The sequence below is a fragment of the Lytechinus variegatus genome, chromosome 11 (genome assembly GCF_018143015.1).
Source record: "Lytechinus variegatus isolate NC3 chromosome 11, Lvar_3.0, whole genome shotgun sequence".
In the NCBI taxonomy this organism is placed as follows: domain Eukaryota; kingdom Metazoa; phylum Echinodermata; class Echinoidea; order Temnopleuroida; family Toxopneustidae; genus Lytechinus; species Lytechinus variegatus.
Window position 1 is genome coordinate 9,471,245 of NC_054750.1, and position 26,063 is coordinate 9,497,307.

General features: G+C 36.2%; 2 protein-coding genes across 2 annotated transcripts in view; both read left to right on the forward strand.

Annotated features, from left to right (window-relative positions):
- Positions 1-1,449: 1,449 nt before the first annotated feature.
- LOC121423921 (holocytochrome c-type synthase-like) lies at positions 1,450-14,884 on the forward strand. The gene is made up of 5 exons (XM_041619469.1): positions 1,450-1,603; positions 5,001-5,379; positions 5,939-6,207; positions 6,926-7,009; positions 14,015-14,884. The coding sequence occupies exons 2-5, from the start codon at positions 5,026-5,028 to the stop codon at positions 14,220-14,222; spliced, it is 915 nt and encodes a 304-aa protein (XP_041475403.1). The 5' UTR covers positions 1,450-1,603; positions 5,001-5,025; the 3' UTR covers positions 14,223-14,884.
- A 3,985-nt stretch (positions 14,885-18,869) lies between these two features.
- Positions 18,870-26,063, forward strand: part of LOC121423845 (tetratricopeptide repeat protein 39B-like) — a 29,636-nt gene continuing 22,442 nt past the window's right edge. The window contains exons 1-2 of the mRNA XM_041619351.1: positions 18,870-19,015; positions 23,007-23,137. Coding sequence (XP_041475285.1) covers positions 23,036-23,137 — 102 coding nt within the window. The 5' untranslated portion in view covers positions 18,870-19,015; positions 23,007-23,035. The remainder of the gene's footprint in view (positions 19,016-23,006; positions 23,138-26,063) is intronic.

Consider the following 26,063-nt stretch of genomic DNA (forward strand, 5'->3'; position numbering starts at 1 on the left):
AAATCATGGAAAGATGTCAGATCTGACAACTTGTCGGATGAAAATATTGATGAAACGCTCCACTGATCCCGACATCCAAAGGCTTGGCATCATATAAAATCTGGTGACAAGACCCAACGGAAATGGTGCATCATAGCCTATACACAACCGAGTCTATACCGCAACACTGTGCCTGGTTGTCATATCCCACGATGACGCAGCATATAGGCGGATCCGGGGGGCCGAGGGGCCCGCCCCCTCCCCCCTATTGGCGGAGCAAAAAAAAGGAAAAAGGAGAAAGAAAGGGAAAAAAGAAAAGAGATGAAAAAAAAGTAGAAGAAAGATAAGATGAGGAAGACGAGTGAAAAAAATAAGATGAGGGATGACTTGGGAAAAAAATCATCACCAATAAAATTTTCGCTCGCGCTTCGCGCTCGCTTTGCCTGTTAGGTGATTTTTCATCTTGCTCAATATGGAGCTTAAAATATCAGATTTTGAAGTCATTATACATAAAGCATATTTTAGCTCGGAAATCGAACTTTCTTTATTTTGTTTGATTTACCTTTTTTTCTAATAAAAATGCACTGTATAAAATATGTCATATTAACATTAATTGCTCGCGCTGTTTGATTGTCAGGTACCTATCATTTTCGTGTATTCCATAACTCAAAATATCCCTATTCAGGTCTGATTGTCAAGAGGTATCAGCTAGCGCTGTACGTTACGCACGCACTGTATGTTATTATCTCAATATTAATTAACAAATTACTTGAAATCCCCATTACATGACAGTTTATCAAAAATTTTGGCTCCGATTTGCGCTAACATTAATTATTAAAAATATGTATCCTATTCATGAATTTCAAAAATGCTTGAAATGTCTAGTTTTCAGGCCATAAGGCGGGCCATAACAGTTTTAGCGTTATGCTTATTAGAATAAAAAGTAAGTTATTGATTTAATAATTAAATTGTCCATTTCTTCAGAATGGAATATTGACAAGTTTCATCTCACTGTTAGATATTGGGAAGAGGAAGATATGATGACACTGAAATGTCCTAATGTCCCGGTCCTATTGTAAAAACTCAAGGGACCTTGTCTTGACAAGCCTAGCTTTTTAAGGTCTTTTTTTCAAAATTTAAAATTGTTTGTAACGTTTGTCTCCGGAATCCTACTCTATTTTATTATAATTTGTCATGTAACTACCATAACGCGGCATGAATGTTTTTGTGAAAGGAAGAAATAAATGAACTATTAGTCGGAATGTAGAGGACCAGTGTCCACGGACGAAATTTTCAGAATTAGTCAGTGATTTCCAGAAATTTGTCGGTGATTTTCTCCGACAAATCTTCATGAAATGGAATTGAGTCGGAGACAGTGAAATAGTCGGAGAAAATGAAATTCGTCGGACCCCCCCAGCCCCCCCGATTTTAGGAGTAGCGCCCTCTAGTGTTGAAAATCAGTCCATTCATTCGATCAAAGGTTACACAATTTCTCCGCATGCATGTCTGAAATTATGTATCGCCGATTTGAAGTTTAATACAATCATCCAAGACCAGCAAAGAGTAAAAACCGTTTCGTCCCACTTCATTGATCTGAATATTGACAAATAAGGAGACTTAAGGGGTGAGTATCATAACATAATTAATCAAAAACAAATGAGCTTTCACTGCACCGGGCCTAGCCCTAGGCCTAGCCGGCGGTAGTGACTGGGTCTGGAGAACTCACGGGGCCGGGGAGCTCCCGCTGCCACCCCGCCGAATGCAAAGGCCGTGCTCTGCTCTGTTCGCGGTAGAGATAGCCCACTTGTCATGCTTGTTCACTGCAACCATCCTGCCTGTGGGGAATCTACATAGTACAGGTAGGACTATGGACTATGGTATGCCAATGCTGTACATAGCACACACTTTAAAAAAATCATTTAAAGAGAAATTCCAGTACCGGTAGTTGTAGTTAACACTGATTTCATGAGAAAGGCTTAATTGCCAGTATATCATCGAGGATCTAGATCTGGTACAGTTACATCAACTGGACTTTGTGAAATCTTGAAATCTACGCTGAAAAATGTTCACGCCGAAAATCCCCAACACAGATAAGCACACGTGGGACAATGTTGCTTAGGGCGTCGGGCCCGACGCCCTACCCAAATCCCGTGCTTATTTGCTGATTTCTCAGCAATTGCACAATTTCTTCCAGAATCCTTTGGCACATGCGTTTTATTTATACAAACAGACACTTTAGTGGTCATTTCATTGGATTCTGTACGAACTCATTTTGATATCGTTACCAAAACTAGCATTTACCTTTAACTATCACTTTTGTGAACAAAATTACTTATTTCCATACAGTTGCATTTTTTGCAATTGATTTTTCATGACATGAGTAACTTGGGAATAATTTTTGACTTTTGTATTCACCAGACAGTAGAGGTGCACGGCCAATATGGGAGACTCTCCAATAAGGGAGACAATCTCCCATATTGGAAACTTGCTTTGCAAAAGAACAAAAGAAACAACACCCACAAAAGTATGATTTTTCCACCCAAACTTTTGTCCCACTGAGGTCAGAAGCCTATTTGTTTTGTGTGTGGATGACAACAAAAATCCTTATAAAAACAAAAGTAGACAGTGAATTTTTAAGTAGACTGTGAAAAGGAGTAATATTTCATGAGGAATCTGCTTATCACATTTTATTTGCCGCCAAGGTAATCCTTTTTAAGCAAATGTAAACAAAGAAAATTGGTCTCCAAAACTGGAGACTGTCTCTGAAATTTGATACCAAAATTCTTTATGGAAGTCTCTGATATTGGAGATAATCTCTCTCATGGGAGACAGTCTCCAATATTGGCCGTGCGCCTCTACTGCCAGAGCGCTCAAAAACTTGAATTTGGGGGATATTTTTGTGAACGCCCTCTATTTTGCGGAAAGTAATATGGCAACAAAATTTTCATTTTTCAATCTCTATTTTTAAAGGTCAAATCCACCCCAGAAAATCATTGATTTCATTCGATAGAGAAAAATCAAACAAACATAACGCTGCAAATTTCATCGAAATCGAATGTAAAATAAGAAAGTTATGACACTTAAGTTTCACTTATTTTTCACAAAACAGTGATATGCACAACTCAGCGATATGCAAAAGAGAGAGTCGATGATGTCCATCACTCACTATTTCTTTTGTTTTTTATTGTTTGAATTATACATATTTCAATTTGTATAAATTTGACAATAAGGACCAACTTAACCTCAAACTGTTAAAATAATGGTAATTCCACATGTTCAGGGAGAAATAAAACTTTGTTTCACTTGACGAGGAGGAGAAAAATAGATTATTTCATATTTCATATAATAAAAAACAAAAAAATTGTGAGTGGGTGACGTCATCAGTCTGCCAATTTGAATACCGACCAGGATGTGCTTTGTGAAATTAAGCGAAACTTTAAAATGTCATAACTTTCTTATTTTATATCGATTTTGATGAAATTTTTAGTGTTTTGCTTGTTGGATTTTTCTCCTTTTTTTCAAATCAACTTTTTGTTGGGGTGAACTTGTCCTTTAATTAACAAAAAATAATTCAAAGAATCAAATTTACATAAGAGCAAAGTTATATAGGGCCTAAGGAATAGCTGTATTTGAAAACCGACAGTGTAAGAAAATCAAACATTTGTCCCATAGAAAAAGAGAAAATAAGCCAAAATTGCCACCCTTATTTGGCCACACATGGAGATGTAACTGAGAACGAGGTTAAATATAATAACCTTGTTCACTGAATGAGTGGAGATGGCCTGGAGGTTAGTTCTGGGGAGTAAAATTATTTACTCATGAAGCCTGGAACATTATGTCATTTATCCCTGTGTAGGGATAATATTCTCATGGTGAAAGTAAACCTAAATCACATGTTTTCTTTAACGTTTGGAGCCCAAACTAACGTTAATGGGCCCAAACAGTATTAACCCCCGTTTTTATATTTATGAAATAAATAGTACTTAATTTGAAAAAAAAAACATAAGAGCATGAGCGTTTACTTACCCAGTCTGTTTAGGTCGCCATTTGGAGTCTTGTTATCGATAACAAGATACCACATGTAGAGCTGCCAACTTAGATTTTAAAAATACTTGAATCAGCCGATAAATATGAATTGTAAAATGCTTGTTTCGGTCGATAAATTTAAAAAGTGCTGAATGATATTTATTGACTGAAACAAGTATTTTACAATTCGTAATATTTATTGGCCAATGATCTTATGCCTGATTAAAATTTCATTATTGTAAGCCTACCTAAAGATTAAAATAGCAGAAAAATAATGATTATGGAAGGTTTGACAAACTAAGAAAAATCCATTTAAGAATAAAATACCGGTAGTTACCGTATTAGAATTATAATTATTTGATTTCTGAGGTCATATGCGTGCAGCTTTCCTACATATCGTATGGTAAAAAAAAATCAATTAAATGTCATTTTCTCTGTCAATATTGAAAATGGTTTGTACCTTCACTTCAGTACATCAATACACAAATCATTTTAGACCTACACTCGCTCCTAAAAAGAAAATATGAAATTCAATATTGAACCCTAACACTATAATTTGAATAAATTAAAGTATAGGCCTCACATTGAAATGTTGCCCATTGACTGTAGCACAAATTGCCATGCTCTGCACAGATCACGGCAGTGATTCGGAGACTACTTATTGGTTCATCACGCAGTTCACAGGATCATGTTGTGACAAAAAATAATTTGGCCCGAAAAATATTTGTTAGTATTGATAACAATGAATATATCCAGCCTCGTATTCTGCACTTGCAATGGTCTTGGCTCGTGATCGGATCGCTCAAGTATCGTTAGAGAAATATAGAGATTTGGCAATTTCTTGCAAATTCACTGTGCGCTCCGGAACTCCATTGACTGTACAAGTTGTGATAGATTCTGTAAACTGAGGAACATGGAATCCCTTTTGCAAAATTGCAAAGTTGCATTGCAATTTCTTTTGTATTTTTTATTTTGCAAATTTCACTTGCTCGTAGGTGAACCAGGACAACTAAGTACATCATGGGAGGGTCTTTATCCTCATCTCCGACTGTCCAGGCTGCTACTGTCCAGAGTGTTCCATCTGCTGGAGCTACGTCTCCACCGTCAGAATGTCCCATGCACCAGGGTGACTCTTTAACAGTACAGACCACTGCCATTCCTGCAGAATGTCCAATGCACAACAAAGACACATCTCCATCAGCACCAGCTAAAGGGACTGCTGCAGACATCCCACCTGAGTGCCCCATGCATGCATCTACCGGTCAGGCAACCACTGGATCAGGGGACGGATGGGTCAGTGAGTGCCCAATGTCGACTGGAACGAATACATTGGTTGTAGACAACAAGACCGATGACATTAATCCAGCAAACAGGGTAAGAATGTGTAATCTATTGACTACTGATTTCATTCATCTCATCTAGACTCTGTGCAAGTGTCACCCGGTTCCAGTAAAGCATTGGTTAATTTGTTAATTCATTTTCTTTGCAGCACTTGAGGCTGTAAAATATTAACTTGCTCTGTTCAAGAAATATTAAAAGCTGTCATCAGAAAGGATGTCTGTAAAAAACTAGATGTTCAATGCTTAGGAATTTAGGATAACAATTGTTATAATTGCACTTCACTATTGTACTTGTGAAGGTACAATTTACATGTAATAAATGGCTGTGATGCATGAAACATCATGTACATAGAAGAAGGTATCACTTATGCAATTAGGAAGGTGGGTTTTTCAACAGAATTTTGAAAATTAGAAATATTTCCTTAGCGTTATTTTAATGTGCAAAGAGTTAATATAGGACTGTTTTTTATTGAAATGAAGTTCATTGAAGTGTACTTTTGAGAGGACTTTGCATCCCTACATGAATCATGACAAGAATAATGCTTAAAGGAATAAATCAAGTAAGATTTTCTTCATTTTCAAAATGTCCATAGATGCCTCCTCCAAATCAAAGACCTGCCCCAGACCAGCCGTTCAGCCTCTCCACTGATCGACAGACCTCCAGCATCCCTCGGGCAGGAAAGGATGAGAATTGGGTGTACCCATCTCAACAGATGTTCTGGAATGCCATGTTAAGGAAAGGATGGAGGTGGCAGTCAGATGAAATACAGCAGGAGGATATGCATAACATCATCAATATCCATAATGCTAACAATGAACAAGCTTGGAAGGAGGTGCTTAAGTGGGAGGCAATGCATGCCAAGTGAGTGTTATCACACCCCTTTCAGAATTTATTGTCAATCATCAGGCTTGCAATAATTATATTTTTTTTTCATGAGACTCCGTTTTTTAAACAAATTTGATTTAAAATATCATGATAATTCAGGGTATAATGACTCTTCTCTTATGTCATTGGGAGTTTGGGTCAAGTATTGAATCATCAAATTACCCTGTTACACCAGGAATTTTGTTATTAAATTAGCGTTTAAAAATGAACTAAAAACTCAGAAATATTGCTCAGATGGTCGGATAATAATGATAAGGTTAATTTTGAGCAATAGAGTAAGCTATGTGGTATTGCAACAAGCGATAGTAAGCCATTGCCCTGCATATCTAAATAGAGCAGACTCAATCACAGCGCCACCTTGTGGCGGTTTAGCGATAGATTTGCGTATAAATTTTTATGGAGGATGATCGACACGGGAAATAAAAACTGAGGGAGGAATTCTTGCACACAAATCTGACTTCCAAAGGTAGTTATTCTTTATAAAATCAATGTCAAGTGCTTTTGAAATACAATATGGGGAAGAAGTTTCATTTTACCACACTATTATAAAATGGTCTAATATTGTTTTCACAGGGCTTTTTACAATTTCCTTCAGAGCAAAACTTGAGTTCATTTGTCCTTTTTATTGAGAACAACTCGTGATTAAAAAAAATCATTATTGAAAGAAAATTTATGCTCTATATTTTTTTTTCAGAGAATGCCCCTGTCCTAAACTGGCAAGTTTTGGTGGACGTTACAATGATCTTTCACCCCGAGCTAAGATGAGATGCTGGATGGGGTAAGTTTGTGTATTGATATTTAATTTACGAGGGCCCTGTATCACAAAACTTACCAATTGATCTTGGGGATGATTACTACAACTGATTGCATTGCTTATATATGATCAATCATAAATATCAGCCAATGCTCAATCACTTAGATTCATGTTACAGAGACCGGGACTAAGTGCTCTTTAACCACTAACCAACGGGGAAGTATTTCATGAAAAGTTTTGTGAGTGATTTTTACCTGATTTAATTGCTCTTAGCCAATCAGATGCGAGGATTTTCTGTAGCTTTTTACAGTTTTCAGTGATTATCACTGACAAAACTTGTCATGAAAGGCTCTCCTTGAGTGTGACAATTTGACCCACCATGAAGTTTGTAGTTACTCTGCAACTAGTCTAGGAGCCAGGGGGCTTTATTCAGAATTTTTGGTGGGGAAGGTTTGACAAGCTTATCCGGGGTAAAATTGTGCGTTGATTCCAAAAATGCCACTCTTATTGACCGTACTCACGCCATTTTGGTCATTTTGGCCAAATTTTGGCCAAAAATGACCATTTTGACCACTCTTTGGAAAATGGTCCCTTAACAGACTGCCTTTGTAGCCACATGCAATTAAAAGTGTCTATCTTAGGTAGAAATGCACACAGATTCCAGATAAAGTGCTTTCATTTGCCAAAATCACAATAGCAGTGGTCATTTTGGCCATAATTTGGCCAAAAATGACAATTTTCATGATTTTTTGGCCGAAATGTGTTACAAATATTGATCAGAGCTTCGACTGGATGTCTTTAGAAATCCACATTTATTTTCAAAATGTGCGCTGGATCATAACCATCAACCCCATGTAATTTATTTCATCAGTTTTTACCTATGAGGGTCATTTTGGGTACTTTAGACATAACTGACCATTCGCTCAATTTGCATTATTAACCTTTCAAATAGGCAGGAAATTGAGGCCTTCAGCATGGTTTTTCTTATTCCCTTATAAAATGAGAATGCATTAAAATGTCCTTCATGTGTAAAATTTTATGCTGATTCCAAATATATAAGTCTAAATGACCCTATTTAACAGTTTGAGGTCATTTTGGCCACTTATGACCCTTAAAATGACCAATGACATCAGTTCAATTTATCCAAAAATACTTTGAATGTTACCAGAATCGTTACAAGGGCATACTGTGACACCTAACATTGGTGTATTAATCCTTGAAATTGAACATCTCAAAAGTATTTTGACCTAATGCAGTTTATTCCATCAGTTTTGACCTATGAGGGTTACTTGGCGTACTTTAGCCACAACTGACCATTTACGCAGTTTTGCATATAATAAACTGCACATAAAATGGCCAATAACATCAGTTCAATTTATCCAGAAATACTTCGAATTTTACCAGAATCTTAACAAGGGTGTGCTGTAATACCCAACACTGGTGAATGAATCCTTAAAATTGAGCATCCCCAAAGTTGACTACCTTGGTCATTTTGGCCACCTTGACCCCCCGGCCAGCCCTGCTCATTGTGTATGTTAATTCAGGTGATATCGAACATGGTGAGGAGAAATTTTGGATTGCGTTAATATTAGCATCAATTATTGTTAAATGGGGAAGTTTGAAAGCTTCTTGGTGGAAATCAATGAAATTATTCCACACAGACCATAACTATTGGACCCTGTGGTCATTTTGACCACGTTTCCCTCAATATTGTCCAGTGACCATGGACCCTACTAATCTCCAATTAGTGGAGACATCAGCTAAGAGAGTGACCTTGCATGCTTTGATGAGTCAAAAAGGGCTCAAATGCTGGTCAGTATCATTATCAGCACGAGCTACCAATAATCGGTGAAGAGTGTCATAATTGTGATAAAATCCTTTACATCGTGCATACATAAGGTTGTTTGACCATGGCACTGTGGTCATTTACATGATTTTAGCCACCATGACCACACAGTAAATGTTTATGGAAACCTCACATATATGGGGCAGTAAATTCAGGAATGAGACACTTTAGCATCATTTACATGTTATTTTAAGACACTTTTCTATATTAATGTAGATTAATGATTCCAAATAATTTATGTTAGTCTTAATGACCATTTATGAGCTAGTGGTCATTTTGGTCGCTTTTGGTCCCGACAATGACCAATCACATTTGCATGTATCAAAGAGGATTCAAATGTAGTTGTCGCTCAGTATTGTTAATAAGATGTATTTTATCAATTATTGATTTCAATATGATATGACTAATAGCACATTATCAAAATTTTGAAACCAATTTGGCCATTTTGACTATCGCATGTATGACTTTTGTAAATAAACATGACAGGAGCAATTGTGGAAATGCGTTCAATCCCTTTCGATTGGAAATATTAAAAGCTCACCTTGAGTAAAAAAAAATTGTGCCAAATACCTCACCATTTGGTCATTGTGTGGTCATTGAGTAGCCATAACATCATTCCCTCATTTTTTATTTAAATTATACAGATAACTATATTCTAGAGGAAGGCACTAATCCTGAACTCAAAGGTGCGTCATTACAAAGCTATTGGTCAAAGTGGATTTCACGAATAGATTTAACCATGGTGCATTTTTATTACCTTTGCCATTTTGTGTAATGTTTCACAAACCTCACATTGGCATGATTGGTAAAGTTGAAAGTGGAAAACTTGCCCTAAATTGTTAAAGAGTGACCAAAATTCGGCACAGAGAATAATTTCATATAGAGAATGTATTTCATTACCCAGTACGTCTTCAAAAGAATTAAGGGTAAGTTTGCTGCTCACCAATCATGCCAATGTGAGCTTTGTGAATCACTGTACAAGAAAAAACAAAGATTGTAAAAATGAATGATAGTTAAAACTCTTTGTGAACTTCACTGTGACCTATTTTGCTTTGTAATGATTCTCAGTACAATTTGACTTTAAAGAAGGAAAATAATTCTGGCTATTTAGGAACATACAGTGATCAAAGGGGCCACAGTAGACAGTCACATGATATTTGGCACAATTTTTACTCAAGGTGAGCCTTTAATATTTCCCATGAAAAGGGATTACGCATTTCATCATGTTCATAGACCTACAATTGCTGCTAAGTCAATTTTATTTCAAAATTCACACATTGGATAAACGGTCAAAGTGGCCAAAGTGGTCACATTTTGATTATGTACTATTAGTAATATCATATTGAATTAAATAATTTGTCATTTATTATGATTGATACAACAAATCTTACAAAAATATAGAGCAAGAACATTGGAATACATTGAAATGACCACTAAGTAGTATTGTATTAATATGGTGCAAAAAGTTTTTGTAATATGTCTTATCTAACATCATTCTTGAATTCGTTTCCATGAATTACAAAATGGTTAATGTGCATAAAATCATGAAAATGACCAAAGTGCATGGTCAAACAACCTTATGTGTACTTGATGTAAAGGTTTTTATCACATTCATTAAACTCTTGATTATTGGTGTAGTAGCTCAAGCTGAAAATAATATTAAGCATCATTTGAGCTCTTTTTAAATCAAATAATGTGTGGTGACGAGAAATTATTGAGGAAAGGTGATCAAAATTACCACAAAGTCCAATAGTTCGGCCAATAACACTGATTTATATGAAATCCTTGCATTGATTTTCACCCCAAAGCTTTCAAACTTTTCCAATTTAACAATAATTGATGCTAATATTAACACAATCCTGAATTGTCTCCTCACTATGTTCACTATAGGCTAATTTAGTATACACATTGGGCAGGGGACAATCTGGCCAAAATGACCAAGGTTGTCAAAAATATTTTTGGGACACTCAATTTAAATGATTAATACACCAGTGTTAGGTGTCACAGCACACCCTTGTAACGATTATAGTAACATTCAAAGTACTTTTGGATAAACTGAAGTATTGAACAGATGGTATTGGTCATTTGGGGCCAAAAAGTGGCCGAAATGACCATAATCTGTTGAATGGGGTCATTAAGACTGACATATTGGGAATCAGCTTGAAATTCTACACAAGAACGACATATGCATCATTCCCATTTTATAAAGGAGGAAGATAAAGCACACTGAACACCTCAAATTCCTGCCGATTTGCACAGTTATTATGCAAAATTGTACGAATGGTCAGTTACCCAAAATGGTCAAAAGTCAAAACTAATGATATAAATTACATGAGGTCAAAATACTTTTGAAATGTTCATTTTAAAGGATTAATACACCAATGTTTGATGTCACAGCACATCCTGGTAACGATTCTGGTAACATTGAGGTATTTTGGATAAATTGAACTCATGTTATTGGTCATTTTTATGGCCATAAGTGGCCAAAATGACCATTAGGTGTTCAATAGGGTCATTAAGACTGATATATTTAGAATCAGCATAATATTCTATACAAGATGGACATTTAAATGTATTCCCATTTTATAAGGGAAGAAGATAAAACACACTGAAGACCTCAAATTTCTGCCTATGTGCGAATGGTCAGTGATGTCTAAAGTACCAAAAATGACCCTCATAGGTCAAAACTGATGAAATGAGGTCAAAATAATTTTGAGATGTTCAATTTAAAGGATTAACACACCCCAATGTTAGGTGTCGCAACACACCCTTGTAACGATTCTGGTAACGTTCGAAGTATTTGGGGGTAAAATGATTTAATGTCATTGGTCATTTTTAGGGCCATTAGTGACCAAAATAACCATAAGCTATTGAATAGGGTCAATAAGACTGATATATTTGGAATCTGCATAAAATTCTACACAAGGTGGATTTTCGAACGCATTTGCATTTTATATTGGGAAGAAGAAAAAACACGCTATGAGACCTCAAATTCCTGCCTACATGTATATGTGCACTTTATTATGCGAAACTTCGTAAAGGGTCAGTTATGTATAAAGTACCCCAAATGACCCTCATAGGTCAAAACTGATGGAATAAATTACACAAGGTCAAAATACTTTGTGAGATTGCCAATTTAAAGGATTAACACACCAATGTTAGGTGTCGCAGCACACCTTGTAATGGTTCTGGTAACGTTCGAAGTATTTGGGGGTAAAATGAACTGATGTCATTGGCCATTGAAAAGGCCATAAGTGGTCAAAATTACCACAAGCTATTAAATAGGGTTATTATGAATGATATATTTGGAATCAGCATAAAATTTTACACTTGAAGGACATTTAAATGCAATCTCATTTTATCAGGGATGAAGAAAAAAACATGCTGAAGACCTCAATTTCATGCCTATTTGAACAGCTAATAATGCAAATTGTGCGAATTTACTGCCCCATATATGTGAGGTTTCCATAAACATTTACTGTGTGGTCATGGTGGCTAAAATCATGTAAATGACCACAGTGCCATGGTCAAACAACCTTATGTATGCACGATGTAAAGGATTTTATCACAATTATGACACTCTTCACCGATTATTGGTAGCTCGTGCTGATAATGATACTGACCAGCATTTGAGCCCTTTTTGACTCATCAAAGCATGCAAGGTCTCTCTCTTAGCTGATCTCTCCACTAATTGGAGATTCCTAGGATCCATGGTCACTGGTCAATATTGAGGGAAACGTGGTCAAAATGACCACAGGGTCCAATAGTTATGGTCTGTGTGGAATAATTTCATTGATTTCCACCAAGAAGCTTTCAAACTTCCCCATTTAACAATAATTGATGCTAATATTAACGCAATCCAAAATTTCTCCTCACCATGTTCGATATCACCTGAATTAACATACACAATGAGCAGGGCTGGCCGGGGGGTCAAGGTGGCCAAAATGACCAAGGTAGTCAACTTTGGGGATGCTCAATTTCAAGGATTAATACACCAATGTTAGGTGTCACAGTATGCCCTTGTAACGATTCTGGTAACATTCAAAGTATTTTTGGATAAATTGAACTGATGTCATTGGTCATTTTAAGGGTCATAAGTGGCCAAAATGACCTCAAACTGTTAAATAGGGTCATTTAGACTGATATATTTGGAATCAGCATAAAATTTTACACATGAAGGACATTTAAATGCATTCTCATTTTATAAGGGAATAAGAAAAAACATGCTGAAGACCTCAATTTCCTGCCTATTTGAAGGGTTAATAATGCAAATTGCGCGAATGGTCAGTTATGTCTAAAGTACCCAAAATGACCCTCATAGGTAAAAACTGATGGAATAAATTACATGAGGTTGATGGTTATGATCCAGCGCACATTTTGAAAATAAATGTGGATTTCTAAAAACATCCAGTCGAAGCTCTGATCAATATTTGTAACACATTTCGGCCAAAAAATCATGAAAATTGTCATTTTTGGCCAAATTATGGCCAAAATGACCACTGCTATTGTGATTTTGGCAAATGAAAGCACTTTATCTGGAATCTGTGTGCATTTCTACCTAAGATAGACACTTTTAATTGCATGTGGCTACAAAGGCAGTCTGTTAAGGGACCATTTTCCAAAGAGTGGTCAAAATGGTCATTTTTGGCCAAAATTTGGCCAAAATGACCAAAATGGCGTGAGTACGGTCAATAAGAGTGGCATTTTTGGAATCAGCGCACAATTTTACCCCGGATAAGCTTGTCAAACCTTCCCCACCAAAAATTCTGAATAAAGCCCCCTGGCTCCTAGACTAAACTGCCCTCTGTCATGACATGCTGATAATTCACTTTTTGTACATAGTTTGAAAATCTGACAAGGGGTTAGAACATAATTTCATTATAACTTTTCATCCTTTGATCTTATGATATTATACATTTAATAGTTATAGTGAAGAGAACAGGGTTTGAGAATTATCTCCTCAGAAATTCATTCTTTAAAAAAAAGTTGTAATCATATTTGGGGTTGTCTCACTTGTCTGCCTTAACAGGTTGAGAGAGATTTCTTTGAGAATAATTGTCTTCAGGTTAGTTATCTGGAGGGGGGGGTAGTGGTTAGAGAGCTATGGCCAAGGGAATTCATTGTGATCCTGTACATCAGAAGGTCAAGAGTTTCATACCATTCCTTTTATATCCATATTCCAGATACGAGCGACCGTTTGATAGACACGACTGGATCGTCGATAGGTGCGGTAAAAAGGTGCGATACATCATTGACTATTACGACGGAGGTACGGTGGATAAGAAGACATTTGAATTTGCTATCCTTGATGTTAGGCCTGCTATGGATTCACCAGGCGCTATGTGGGATCGTATGAAAGCTTCTTATTGGAGGTTTCTCTACAGCAAGTAACTTTGCCAGATTAAACTCTATTAAATGTCATCGCTGGAATATTTGAATTTGGTGCGGATTGTCAGATGTATTGAAGAAAACACACATTGGAAGAGCGATGTGCATGGATCCTACTGTGGCCTTTATTAGATTATTTGCTCTGTTAGGTAAAAGGCATAAGTTCTAAAGTTGGATGACTGTACTTAGAGATCCATAGTACACAAATTTGCCTTCAACTTTTTTACTGAAATGACAGCTTTATCCATACACTTCAGGAGAACACGGAAAGAGAGGAACTGTTGCCCCATCTGTTGATGCTGTCTTACCTTATTTGCCATTTTATTTGTCTTCTGTTTACTACATGCTATTATTTTAAAATGACTTTATTTCCGTTTTGAAAAAAAAACTTTTATTTGGCATACTCATATCAAGCTGTATTGGTTTGTTGCAAAATTGGTAGAATTGTGTTCCAATAATTACATTTATTGTATTTCTCTCAGTCATGATACAGTATGATGAAAATAATTTTGGCTTAGAATATATGTGCTGGTACCAGTAACTTCTTTTTTTTTTTCATTTTATGATTCTGCAGCATGATTGAGAAACTATGCAGTACTTCTCACAAGTGTCTAAGTAAAGCCCTCTATGTACTGGGGTCTGTTGCAGAAAGAGTTGCGTTTAAACGCAAGTAAAAAAATAAATCGCAAGTCCCAAATGCGCGCTGTTGATTGGTTGGAAATCAAGTTTCGCATGATTTTTAGAGTTGCGTTTGATTGCAACTCTTTCTGCAACGGGCCCCAGGTCTACCACCTGATATTGGAACAATGCATGAAATTTTCTGTTAACAGTGTGAATTCTAGATGTTGACATTGCTGGCTTTCCATAGCTATGGTTGATGGTTCACTTGCAACTCGTAAGAAGATGGTCCAGGTTTTGATGTTGTGTTGATTTTGATACTAGCCACATGCAAACCACAAAACTTTGAATATTGCTTTAGCTTTGACTGACATACCTGGGGCCCTTTGCAGAAAGAGTTGCGTTTAAACGCAAGTAAAAAAATCAGTCGCAAGTCAAAAATGCGCGCTGTTGATTGGTTAAAAATCAAGTTGCTCGTGATTTTTTAGAGTTGCGTTTGATTGCAACTCTTTCTGCAACGGGCCCCAGCTGTATGTGTGCATTACATGAATTAGGTCTGTGCATAATGTCTACTCCTGTGTGCATTAATAAATATGAAAGAATGTTATGCACATCACATGGCTAGTTTTGGGGTAGCCCTCACTTGTTCAACTGACATTAGTGAGAATAGATGTTGATTCTTACCCATATCCAAGGCTCCACACTAACTTTTTTTCTTGGTGGCCCAAACAATCTACCAAAATCATCAATTTCATATTTTTGGTGGCCCTAAAACAATAGAAAACATTACAATTTATCAAAACTTTGGTAGCCCAACCGGGCCACCAAGTGTTGGCTTTTACAAAATTTTGGTGGCCCGACTCTCATTTTTGGTTGCCCCGGGCCACCGGGCCACTGCTAATGTCGAGCCCTGCCATATCTAACCTGAATGTTCACTTTCAGCAAATGATTGTGAAAGTTTTCCCTTGTTCTATAGAGAATTTCTAACCATAAACATAGTGGCCCGTATTCTCAAAAGAGGTTTTAATTGTACCATGGTACAAACTAAGGTTTATCCAGATTTCTCATATTATTGTGCTTCCCTTTTAGTGTACTTTGCCAGAAGCACATATTTCTTAGTGTGTGCAATGAAATGATCATTATTATGTACTAAGATCTGCATAGTCCAAGGTTATGTACATGTACCATGGTACATATGAAACCTCTTTAAATATGAGCCATGCCAAATATGGCTATTTACACTTTGTTTGGACTTCGATAACTACATTTATATGTATTTACACAGTTGTTGTATAATCCCCAGTAGTATATCTCAGACTCTTGTGATGCGTGAATTGAGCAAGCAATCATGCTTCGTAAGTATAAGCTTGTGATGAGTAATTGCATCCTTCCTGACTCTACCTATTATGGCCACCGCACACATTACGACTGTTCGCGATCCGATTTTTTGGAACAAATCGCATTTTGCTCATTTTCTGAAAATGTGAATGGAACATATCATTTTATTTGGAGTTAAAATAAATTGAAAGAATACTAATATAAACATTTTGAAAGATTGCAAGCTTTATTTTGGAGTAAAGGCCAAATTAGTTTCAAGTCATAGCCAATCGTACGACTGTTATCATTACGACAAGATATTAAATTCGCTTTTATTCAAAGAAGGATGATAGCATAGTCACAGATTTAAACATAGGTATTCGTACGATGATTTAGAACATTACGCAGTAAGTAGTAGTAGCATAGTAGGAACAAATTCTACTACATTAATTCTGAAATCGGGTCGCAGACCAATCGTAAGGTGTGCGGTCGCCTTTACACGTCAACAGGGAAGGACCTAATAAAACACCATTGTGAAGACTGATTAACAGGAAGGTGTACTTAACATTACCTTATTGTAACATCACAGTTGGTGATAATTTAATTAACCATAATATGCAACATTGTGCAGAGCATCCATGCTATTAAACACAAGTCATGATGTATCACTGTAGATTAGTGTTCTTGAATATATATATATATTTCTGTTGAGAAGCAGAACTATTGAACTCTTATTCTTCCTCCTGTTATATATAACATAATGCTTGCACATGAAGAACACACACCAGGAATGGCACTGACAAGGGTTTGACAGTTGACCCATCCAATTTGCTGATAATTTGGTGCTACTATTGCAGGGCTTCACACTAACCCATTTTCCAACTGGTCCAACCTGTTCATATCAGACCAGTAGATAACAAGTTATTAAAAAAAAATTACTTCTCCAAACCTAATATTTACTGGTCCCTCAAATTGAGAAAAACAATAAAGAATAAAGTTTATTTTGCTGTCATTTATTGCTTTTATTGCACCCCCAAATAAAACAATACAAACACACACACAATTTAAATTATGAGAGCCATTTTTGAAGATGCCATAGCCATATTTATAATTTACAATAAGAGAAAAAATATCATTTGTATGAAAATTTTATCAATTTGATATATTTTTTACTGGTCATGTTGGACCAGCAAATCTGGTTATTTCTGAAGAGTTACTGGCGCGACACAAATTTTTACTGATCTGAGACCGTCAGGGCAGTGTCGTGCACTGAATATTGATAGTATGGTAGCACATACAATCTCCAATGTCTTCAATACAGTTTTACCACTCTATGAACTGCATGGCAAAAAATGTAACTGGAGGTATTAACAAATTTTACTTGAAGATATATATGAGAGTTTAATATTTGTATCTGATGTTTTGAAAACTGCTTTAACAAAATTTTGCTCTCTGGAATGCATAAATCTATGCTTATTGGGATTGATTCCCATTTTACAGTATTGAATAAAATTGGAATCTATTTAAAGAAGTGATTGAAGAATTTGAAAATTTCTCTTGTGTTGTAAGAGTGCAATTTTGGGAGAGTAATTGATGATTTGATTCCAGGGGGGCGTTTCATGAAAGGACTTGTCAGACGTTTTATCCGACAAGTCCCATTTTATCCGACAGTTACCATAGGAACAGTGCCTCTCAGCCAATCAAAATCATGGAAAGATGTCAGGGGAGCGTTTCATCAACACTTTTGGCTGACAAGATGTCAGATCCGACAACTTCTCTTCATGGTGATTGGCTAAGAAGCAGTGTTACTATGGTAACTGTCGGATAAAACGTCCGACAACTCTTCATGAAACGCTCCCCTGATCTGACAACTTGTCGGATGAAAATATTGATGAAACGCTCCCCAGTTCATAGAATTGAATAAAATTGGAATATGTTTAAAAGAGGGATAGAGGAATTGTATTTTCATAATAGTACAACTATGGGAGAGTAGTTGATGCTTTTGTTTTATTATTCCATTCCCCTTCAAAGCAAGCCAAATGAATGCACCCCAGAAAAATGGCACAAATGGATAGTATTTATGATGGGTGCAGATTCATACAGCACTGCAAATCATCTAAAATTAATATTTAAGAGGGAATCACTATTGAAAACAATTATATCTCTCTCCCTTCTTCCTATCTCTCCCTCTCTCCGATGATAGATATGTATTTAAATTGTGTTTTACAAAACCTTGTCCTTGGCATTTCACATTTCATTTACAAATCTTTCTAAACATATGCCCCTTTTGACTCTCTAATTTACTTCATTGGATCTCTTTTTTTTAGATAAGCAGTTTTCAGCAGCTTATTTTTGCCATTAAACATTTCAATTAAAAATAGATATACCGGTATTTCACTTTTTCACAAAATTCTATTTCACTTTTCACGAAAATATATGTCCCTATTTCACTCAAAGTTTTTCCTCTTCGAAGGATGTTTAAAAAATGTTTTTACAAAAATTGAGCCTCTATTATATTTTCCTGTTTGAAAATTTGTATATTGCACTTTTCACGAAAATAAATTTCACAAATCATATATCTCTTGATTGAGAGAACCTCTTTCGCACGTATACCTCTCATTCCGTAGGCTGGTACTCTAGAGCTAAACGTTGAGAGATGCTGCTGATTCGATGATGCGGTGTTTAGTGTCACTAGCTAGCGATGTTATTATATGATAGAGCGCCATCATATCAGCAGCGAATTTTCGGATCAAGTCCTTCTCAAACTTTCATTTTTACCAAAATATGCCACCCGTTCTACCGATTTGAAAACAAACTGGACTTTGAGACAAAGTAGACCAAAGACATACATTGCAATAATTGTAAGTATCCTTTGGAAATCTTTCAATCGCCTTTGGGAAGAGTTATTTTGACGAGAGTACATGTATGTACCTCTGTAGTCGCCGGTATGTCACTTGATTTGACTTGATGCATGCACTGCTCTGGCTGCCAACACGGTACCGTACGAGTACCCAGCCCAGGGAGCTCCGGCCCGCGAAGCGTCCCGGAGCTCAGGACTCGTCCGTGTAATAATTAGGCAGACGTAGTTACTCTCTAAAATGGGGTAGAATTGGGTCGCAATAGCACTCCAAATACACGGGGAAAAATAAATTATGCACTTACCTCGATTATATGGATGAAGATCTATCGTGACGCACAGGGAAGGGACGATCGCCCCACCAATAAAAATATTGGGTGGGCAAACATCGTTTTGCCCCCCCCCCAATAATTCTCTCGATGTGCAAAAATAAATAAGATTGTAATGTTACACAGAAATCGGAAAGCGAGATTGAGATACAGAACTCGCTCTTTCATGTCTTTATTCAAAATCGTGCTCAAAATGTCCGCTTTTCAGATTGGAATATAAAAATGTTCAGCTTTTTGCAATAATTGTGATATATCTTGTTCTTTGACTTTATTAATAAAAACGCCCAATTAAACTGTTAATGACTTTCAGATCGAAATATCAAAATTTTCAGCTCTCGCGCTTGCATCTGTTGTTCTTTTCAATACCCATCTTAATCATTGAAAAATGCTTAGAATATCAAGCTTTTAGGTCAGGATATAAAGAAATTTCAGCTCGCTCTCGGCACTCACATTATCTATGTAGTAAGATATGTACATGTATCCTCCGCATGAGTCACTACAAACATTCCTAAAAAGAAAAGGTACCTTTTTCCTGTTTTCAGATCAGTATACCGGTACTTAAAAAGTTCAAATCGCGCTCGCATTAATTTCTTTCTCATGATATGTATATATATATATATATATATATCAAGGCTCCACATTAACTTTTTTTGGTGGTGGCCCGTTCGGGCCACCAAAACCTTCAAATAATTTTTTTTGGTGGCCCATTACTAAAGTTTGGTGGCCCCGAAAAATATAAAGAAAAACATTAATTAAAAATGAATAAGGCCTAAAACAAACTAAAATATTATGCAGTCACTACCATGTACCACTATTCTTTGTACATCTTGTATGTAAATCGTGCTTGCTGTTATACTACTTTGCTTATTTTATGGTAATTCATAAAACCTAGATTAGGCAGGCCCCAAATCCAGTTTATTTTCTCTTTTCCAGCATATTATAGCAGGAGAAAATCACAGAAAAATATGCTGCAGAATTAGAACAATGTGTAAAAGGGGGAAATAAAAAAAATTAGAGGAGTATATTGAAAAAAAGAAAACAAAAATTGTAAAAATGAATAAGTGAAATAAAACAAAAGAAAAAATGAAGAAAGAAAAACAAAGAGGAGGGGAAAAAAAATTGAGAAAAAAAAACAAAGAAAATGTAAGAAAAATGAAGACAAAATTATCAAAAATGGGGAAAATTATTATTATTCAGTAGAAACATGTTCTTTAATCAGGCATATTCAATGGGAAGGGGTATAAATGGTTTAATCACTGTAAAAAAAAAAAAAAATGGCAAAAGTTATCTGGAAAAAACAGGTAGAAAATTCCTTCCCTATATTTTACAAAATGATGGAAAAAATTCACATTTCATATCAATGAAATGCCTTCCCAAAGTATTTACTTCCTTAAGAGTGGTTTAAGAAGTCATTTATAAACAAGAAAGAAAGAAGCTGTCTATTCATTTTTGGCTAGAAGAGACACAGCCTCGAAATAAACCCAATATCAACATACATACAAATGCACATGTGGGACTGTCATATACTCATCTATGTGTTTCATGTGTATTAATGCATTTGGAAATCGGTCTTTTTGAGTCAAAAGAGAGGTCATAATTCCTCCTTCTAATGCTTGCAAATAATCTGGTTTCAGTAATATGGACTGTAGAAGGGCATTTCATTGGTGTAAAATGTGACTTTGACGTAGATTTTCAAAGTTCTGGGGAAGATTTCTTAGCAGTAACATTTCGTATCGCAGCTCCCTGAGTCTGAATAGTCTGCAAGCGCACATCTGGCTGCAGTGGTTTCATGCATGCAAAGCTCACCCAGACAGCCGGCACAGCCGGTTGAATAATAGTTACTGTATGCTAGCTGTAGGCCTACATACTGTCATGACTACGCAATCTTTGTGTGTGTGTATATTTGTGTGTAGATTAACAAAAAAGGCGCAAGACGAATTTTCTTGCAATTTGAACTGTAGTAAGTTGATAAATGCATGCAAAATTGGGAGAAAAATTGCGCTACTTTGAAAATTATTGGTTGCCCGATTCGGGCCACCAAAACTTAACATTTTTGCAATAATGGTTGCCCGAGATGATTTTTTGGTGGCCCCGGGCCACCGCTAATGTCGAGCCTTGTATATATATATATATATACACACACTCACACATATTTATATATGCCTATGTGTGTGTGGGTGAGTTTGTTTTATTTTGTGTGGTCGAGCGCCTCTGGAACTTTGATTCATGATTTTACCCCCCCCCCCCAATCTGAAAAATGGATCGACGCCCCTGGTGACACAGAGTCCTGACATCGAGCTGGGGGAGGGGGTACTCGACCAAAAAAGTAGTAGGTATGTGCCGTGGGGGAGACAAGAAATAGGGGCCTTGGAGCGGGCTTATTTTAAAAAGGAGGGTCCTCGGAATGGGCTTTGGAAATTCAAATGTTTGTGAAAATAGGTGTCCTTGGAATGGGTCGCCAGTGTGTGCATCCCTATGGAAAGGGCACACGTGCATGCAGCTAGCCGGGTGCACTAGCGCAGAGGCAATGGTCGGACAGCGCTCTGCGGCCGCTTTACACCAAATTTGCTGCTCATCGTACAGTTGTAGCAGATCAATGTGACCGTAACAGTCAACAGCTCTTTTGGAGCTTCCCCCAAATGTCGATCTTGGGGGCAGGGTGCATGCCATTGCCCTTGTTCCTCCATCCATGGATTGGTATCTGATAAAAAAGATTAAAAATTATAACATGGTCATGTGTAGGGGCGGATCCAGGATTTTCTAAAGGGGGGGGGGGCACATTTTCCTTTTGCAAGGTAAATTTGACAAGCAAAAATAACAAAAATTTCACTTTAAAATGCATTTCAATTCATCAGGTACAGTTTGAAAAGCAGAAAAAAAATATTCCTATTAAAAATATATGCTGTGACTTTCAAAGGAGGAGGGTACATGTGTAAATACTAGCAGCATTTTACATTAAAAATTTTGATAATGGCTCTCAAGGGGGGTGGGACGGGTTGGATGTGCCCCCCCTTGAAATGACACATTTGAATGGGGGGGGGGGGGGGTGCAGCTAACCTCTGGTGTCAAGCACTGGCATTAAAACTTATAATGCAAGTGTGCCCCCCCCCCCCTTTGAAAGGGAGGCCTTTTTTTTGCTTGTCAAATTTTTCCTTGGGGAAAATGTGCCCCCCCCCCCTTTGGAAAATCCTGGATCTGCCCCTGGTGTCAAGATACTATATTTGAAAAGAGATATACTTTTTCCATCCCTGATGTTACCCATTTGCTGTCAAAAAATATATATTTGAAGAGGGGGCTAACATAACCCCCTTTGTCTCCTTTGGCTTCACACCTGATGATTGCACATGATTTATAATTGTATACATGCAAATACACATGCAACATGCTGGTTCTATTATCAGAGTTTGTATTTCAAGGCCCTATTAAATAGCATTTCTGATTTTGATGTTTAATCAACTCTTTGAACTTCCTTCATAGATTTGTCTGTCTCCTCTGCCTCCTCATTTTGCTCCCCTCCTGGCCCTTCTTCTGCTCATCTCTCCTCATATTCATTAATGCACTTCTTTATATTTACAGAGCTGTCTAAATTAAAATAAACAGCGCCCTCTTTAGTGAATGATTTTGTGGCTTTTGTACATCAACAAGATATTATCCTTTCTCCAACAGGCCAGACAATTTACTGGAGATTGGTGAGGATGTCATCTGGAAAACCAAGGAAGAGTAGCTCCTCACGGAGCAGCAGAGGTACCTCATCAGATGTGAATGCAGATGCTGGAGGAAGCAGTGATGAAGAACAGGTACATGTATTTCAGTAGAATATCTGGGCCCTGTTGCATGAAAGTTACTATCATGGTAACTTTGCCATCCATTGGTAACTACCATTGTAATGATGATCAACAGCTAATCAAAATTAATGATTCCATTACCATTGCATGGCAAAGTTACCATAATGGTAATGCAATGGGCCTGAATACAGCAAACTTTACTGTCCAGGTGCCTGTTGGATAAAAGTTACTTTTATAGTAACTATGCCATCCAGCAGTGACTACCATGATTACGATGCTAATCAGCCAATCAGAATCAAGGATTTTAGGGAAGTTACCATTGAATGGCAAAATAGTAACATTTGTGCAACAGGGCCCAGTCCAAAACTTGTCACTCTGTTGAGTGTGGTTGTTGTTAAAATCCTGAGCACTGCAAGTTAGGTTGGTAGGTTTGTGATCAGGTGCAAGTTTGAAGGTCAACTCCACCTCAGAAAAATGTTGATTCGATTTTGAATCAATAGAGAAGAAACAAACAAGAATAATGCTGAAAATTCATCAAAATCAGATGTGAAATAAAGTACAACATTGTGAAGTTGTGCTTATTATTCATAAAATGGGTATATGCACATCTCGGTGACATACAAATGAGAGAGTTGATGATGTCCCTCACTCACTATAACTTTTGTTGTTTTTTATTGTTTGAATTATACAAGGATCAGATGATTAAAAAAAATGATACACTGGGCTGATAAATCTCAAAATTAAAAAAATTGAGGGCAGCTTAGAAAAGCTGTATTTTCAAAATACATGTGTATAGCCTAGCAATGGCGGCAGTCTCATATTGTCTGAAAACAGTCTCTTGCTACCTGCGATTGACTCTTTCGAGGCAAAAGAAGGTTGCTATCCACAAATATCACATTATAACTCTAATATAGATTCTGAGCTGCCATTAAAGATCATTTAATTTTGAAATACAAGGTTATATTAGCCCAGCCTCGATATGATGATTCAGACTTTCATATATTTAAAGAGAGGTGTTAATAGTTGATGATAACCTGAAAGATTTATGTTTCCTGAGCATAGCAACAAACATTGTACATGTATGCAAACTGTATTTCAAGTAATATTATTTCATTAATTTCAGCAGGTCTGCTAATTTTTGACTGAAAGTTTTGTTTTTGAAGAAGTACATACCTTACCTTTAAATGTAAAAACAACTTCTATTTGCTGGTGAATGATGTTACATACAGGTTATATCCTTGATACAAGTAAAGTTTATCTCTTTCAGATGTCTTGTATTTCTGTAGCAATGTTGAATTTGAGAAATGTCCAGAGTCTCTCCAAAAGTCACTTTAAAAGTGCCCCATTCCTTTACAGGGGTTCATTGTGCATACTTGCAATATGACTGCAAAAATAATTGAGTAGTTACATGTACATCCTGATTGTTAGTCTCTTTGCACTCATTTAGCAGTATGTACGCTTGTATTAATCTGCAAATACAGTAGGTTTATTTATTGTCTAAGCTTTTATTGATTCAAATTTCAAAAATTAATGGATTTGACAATTTACTTTTGAAATTAAGACAAAATTTCTAGCCAGTCTTTTTTATGCTATTAACTTAATATACCAAATTTACTCCATGTAGTTTAATGGAATGTATATATTTTTTTTAATCAGAGAAATGTCATTAATATTGACTTGGAAAGTCATAATTCTTATATCATTTATGATGTGCAATAACCATCTCACATACAGAACTCAATTCAATTTTATCTCAATTTGCATAAAAAATATAATGTCATCATACATGGTGTATCTTTGAAATTTTCATGGATACATTACTAGAAAATGAACAAAATGGTAATTTTAGTTTGCGTAACAAACATATAGTGCACTTTAATTGCTGCTTTGTTGATGGCGGCGCACGACGGAGAGAGGTTGTCAACATCAAATCTTAACCAAGGTCAATTTTTGGAAATTATACCATTTTCATGAAACTTGAAAGTTGGACATTTTTGTATTTTGCATTTTATATTTCTATAGGCAAGTAATACATACAAAGTAGAACATGTCAAGGGATACAATTTTTTTTTGAAAAGTCCATACAAGTTTGAATCCCAATTATATGATTACCATACAATAAAGTAGCAGCAAGATAAAAACACAAGTTTAACAATTGGAAAATAAAAATGTAAATTACCATAAAAAAGAACATAGATAGATTTATGTAATGTAAAGATTTAAAATGTGATATGACAAAAAAATTGTAGAACAGGCATAAGATAACATGATATGACAAAATATAATGAATTAATGACAATTCGTTATGAGTTGTGGGGTGGGTCAAAATTATGAGTACTATGACAAAATTAATCATAATTTACAATAACTGTGAGGCATTATTGTGGAAAGGAAAGGTTGTGAAATTATTTCGTAATAGAAGTTATAAGAAGGTGAGCATTGATTAAGTTTTTAAAAGAGAGATACTTGTAGATGTGCTATTTATTACTTTGCTAGGGAGCATGTTCCAATTATTGGAAGATCTAACATAAAAAGTTTTGGTAGTAATCTGTTTTTGCAAAGGGCGTGATTGCCTTGTTTTCATGGTTGTTCCTACCTATCCTGTTGGCTGTTTCACTACATTGACATGAACTAAATTATTAGTGAGCTTATAGAACCTAACAATTCTGTTTTTGTCTTGCTTCCAAAGTTGGCATATTCAATTTTTGTAAAAGTATGTTGTAACTTGTTTGCCGATCCCGGCACATCATTCTCACGTATCTATTCTGTATACGCTTGAGTAATTTTATATGGTTTGCTTGATACAGGTCCCATGCTATACAGCAATGCTCTAAACATGGTCGAATGAGTGACTCGTAAAGGGTCTTAAAAACTGACCTTTGACGGTTCATAAAGTTCTTTTTCACAATACCAATAATTTTAGTGCATTTAGTATGTT

Coding starts and splice junctions, on each gene's coding strand:
- LOC121423921 (XM_041619469.1), top strand. CDS start 5,026: ATGGGAGGGTCTTTATCCTCATCTCCGACTGTCCAGGCTGCTACTGTC. Junction 5,380..5,938: donor ACATTAATCCAGCAAACAGG/GTAAGAATGTGT, acceptor AAATGTCCATAG/ATGCCTCCTCCAAATCAAAG. Junction 7,010..14,014: donor AAGATGAGATGCTGGATGGG/GTAAGTTTGTGT, acceptor TCCATATTCCAG/ATACGAGCGACCGTTTGATA.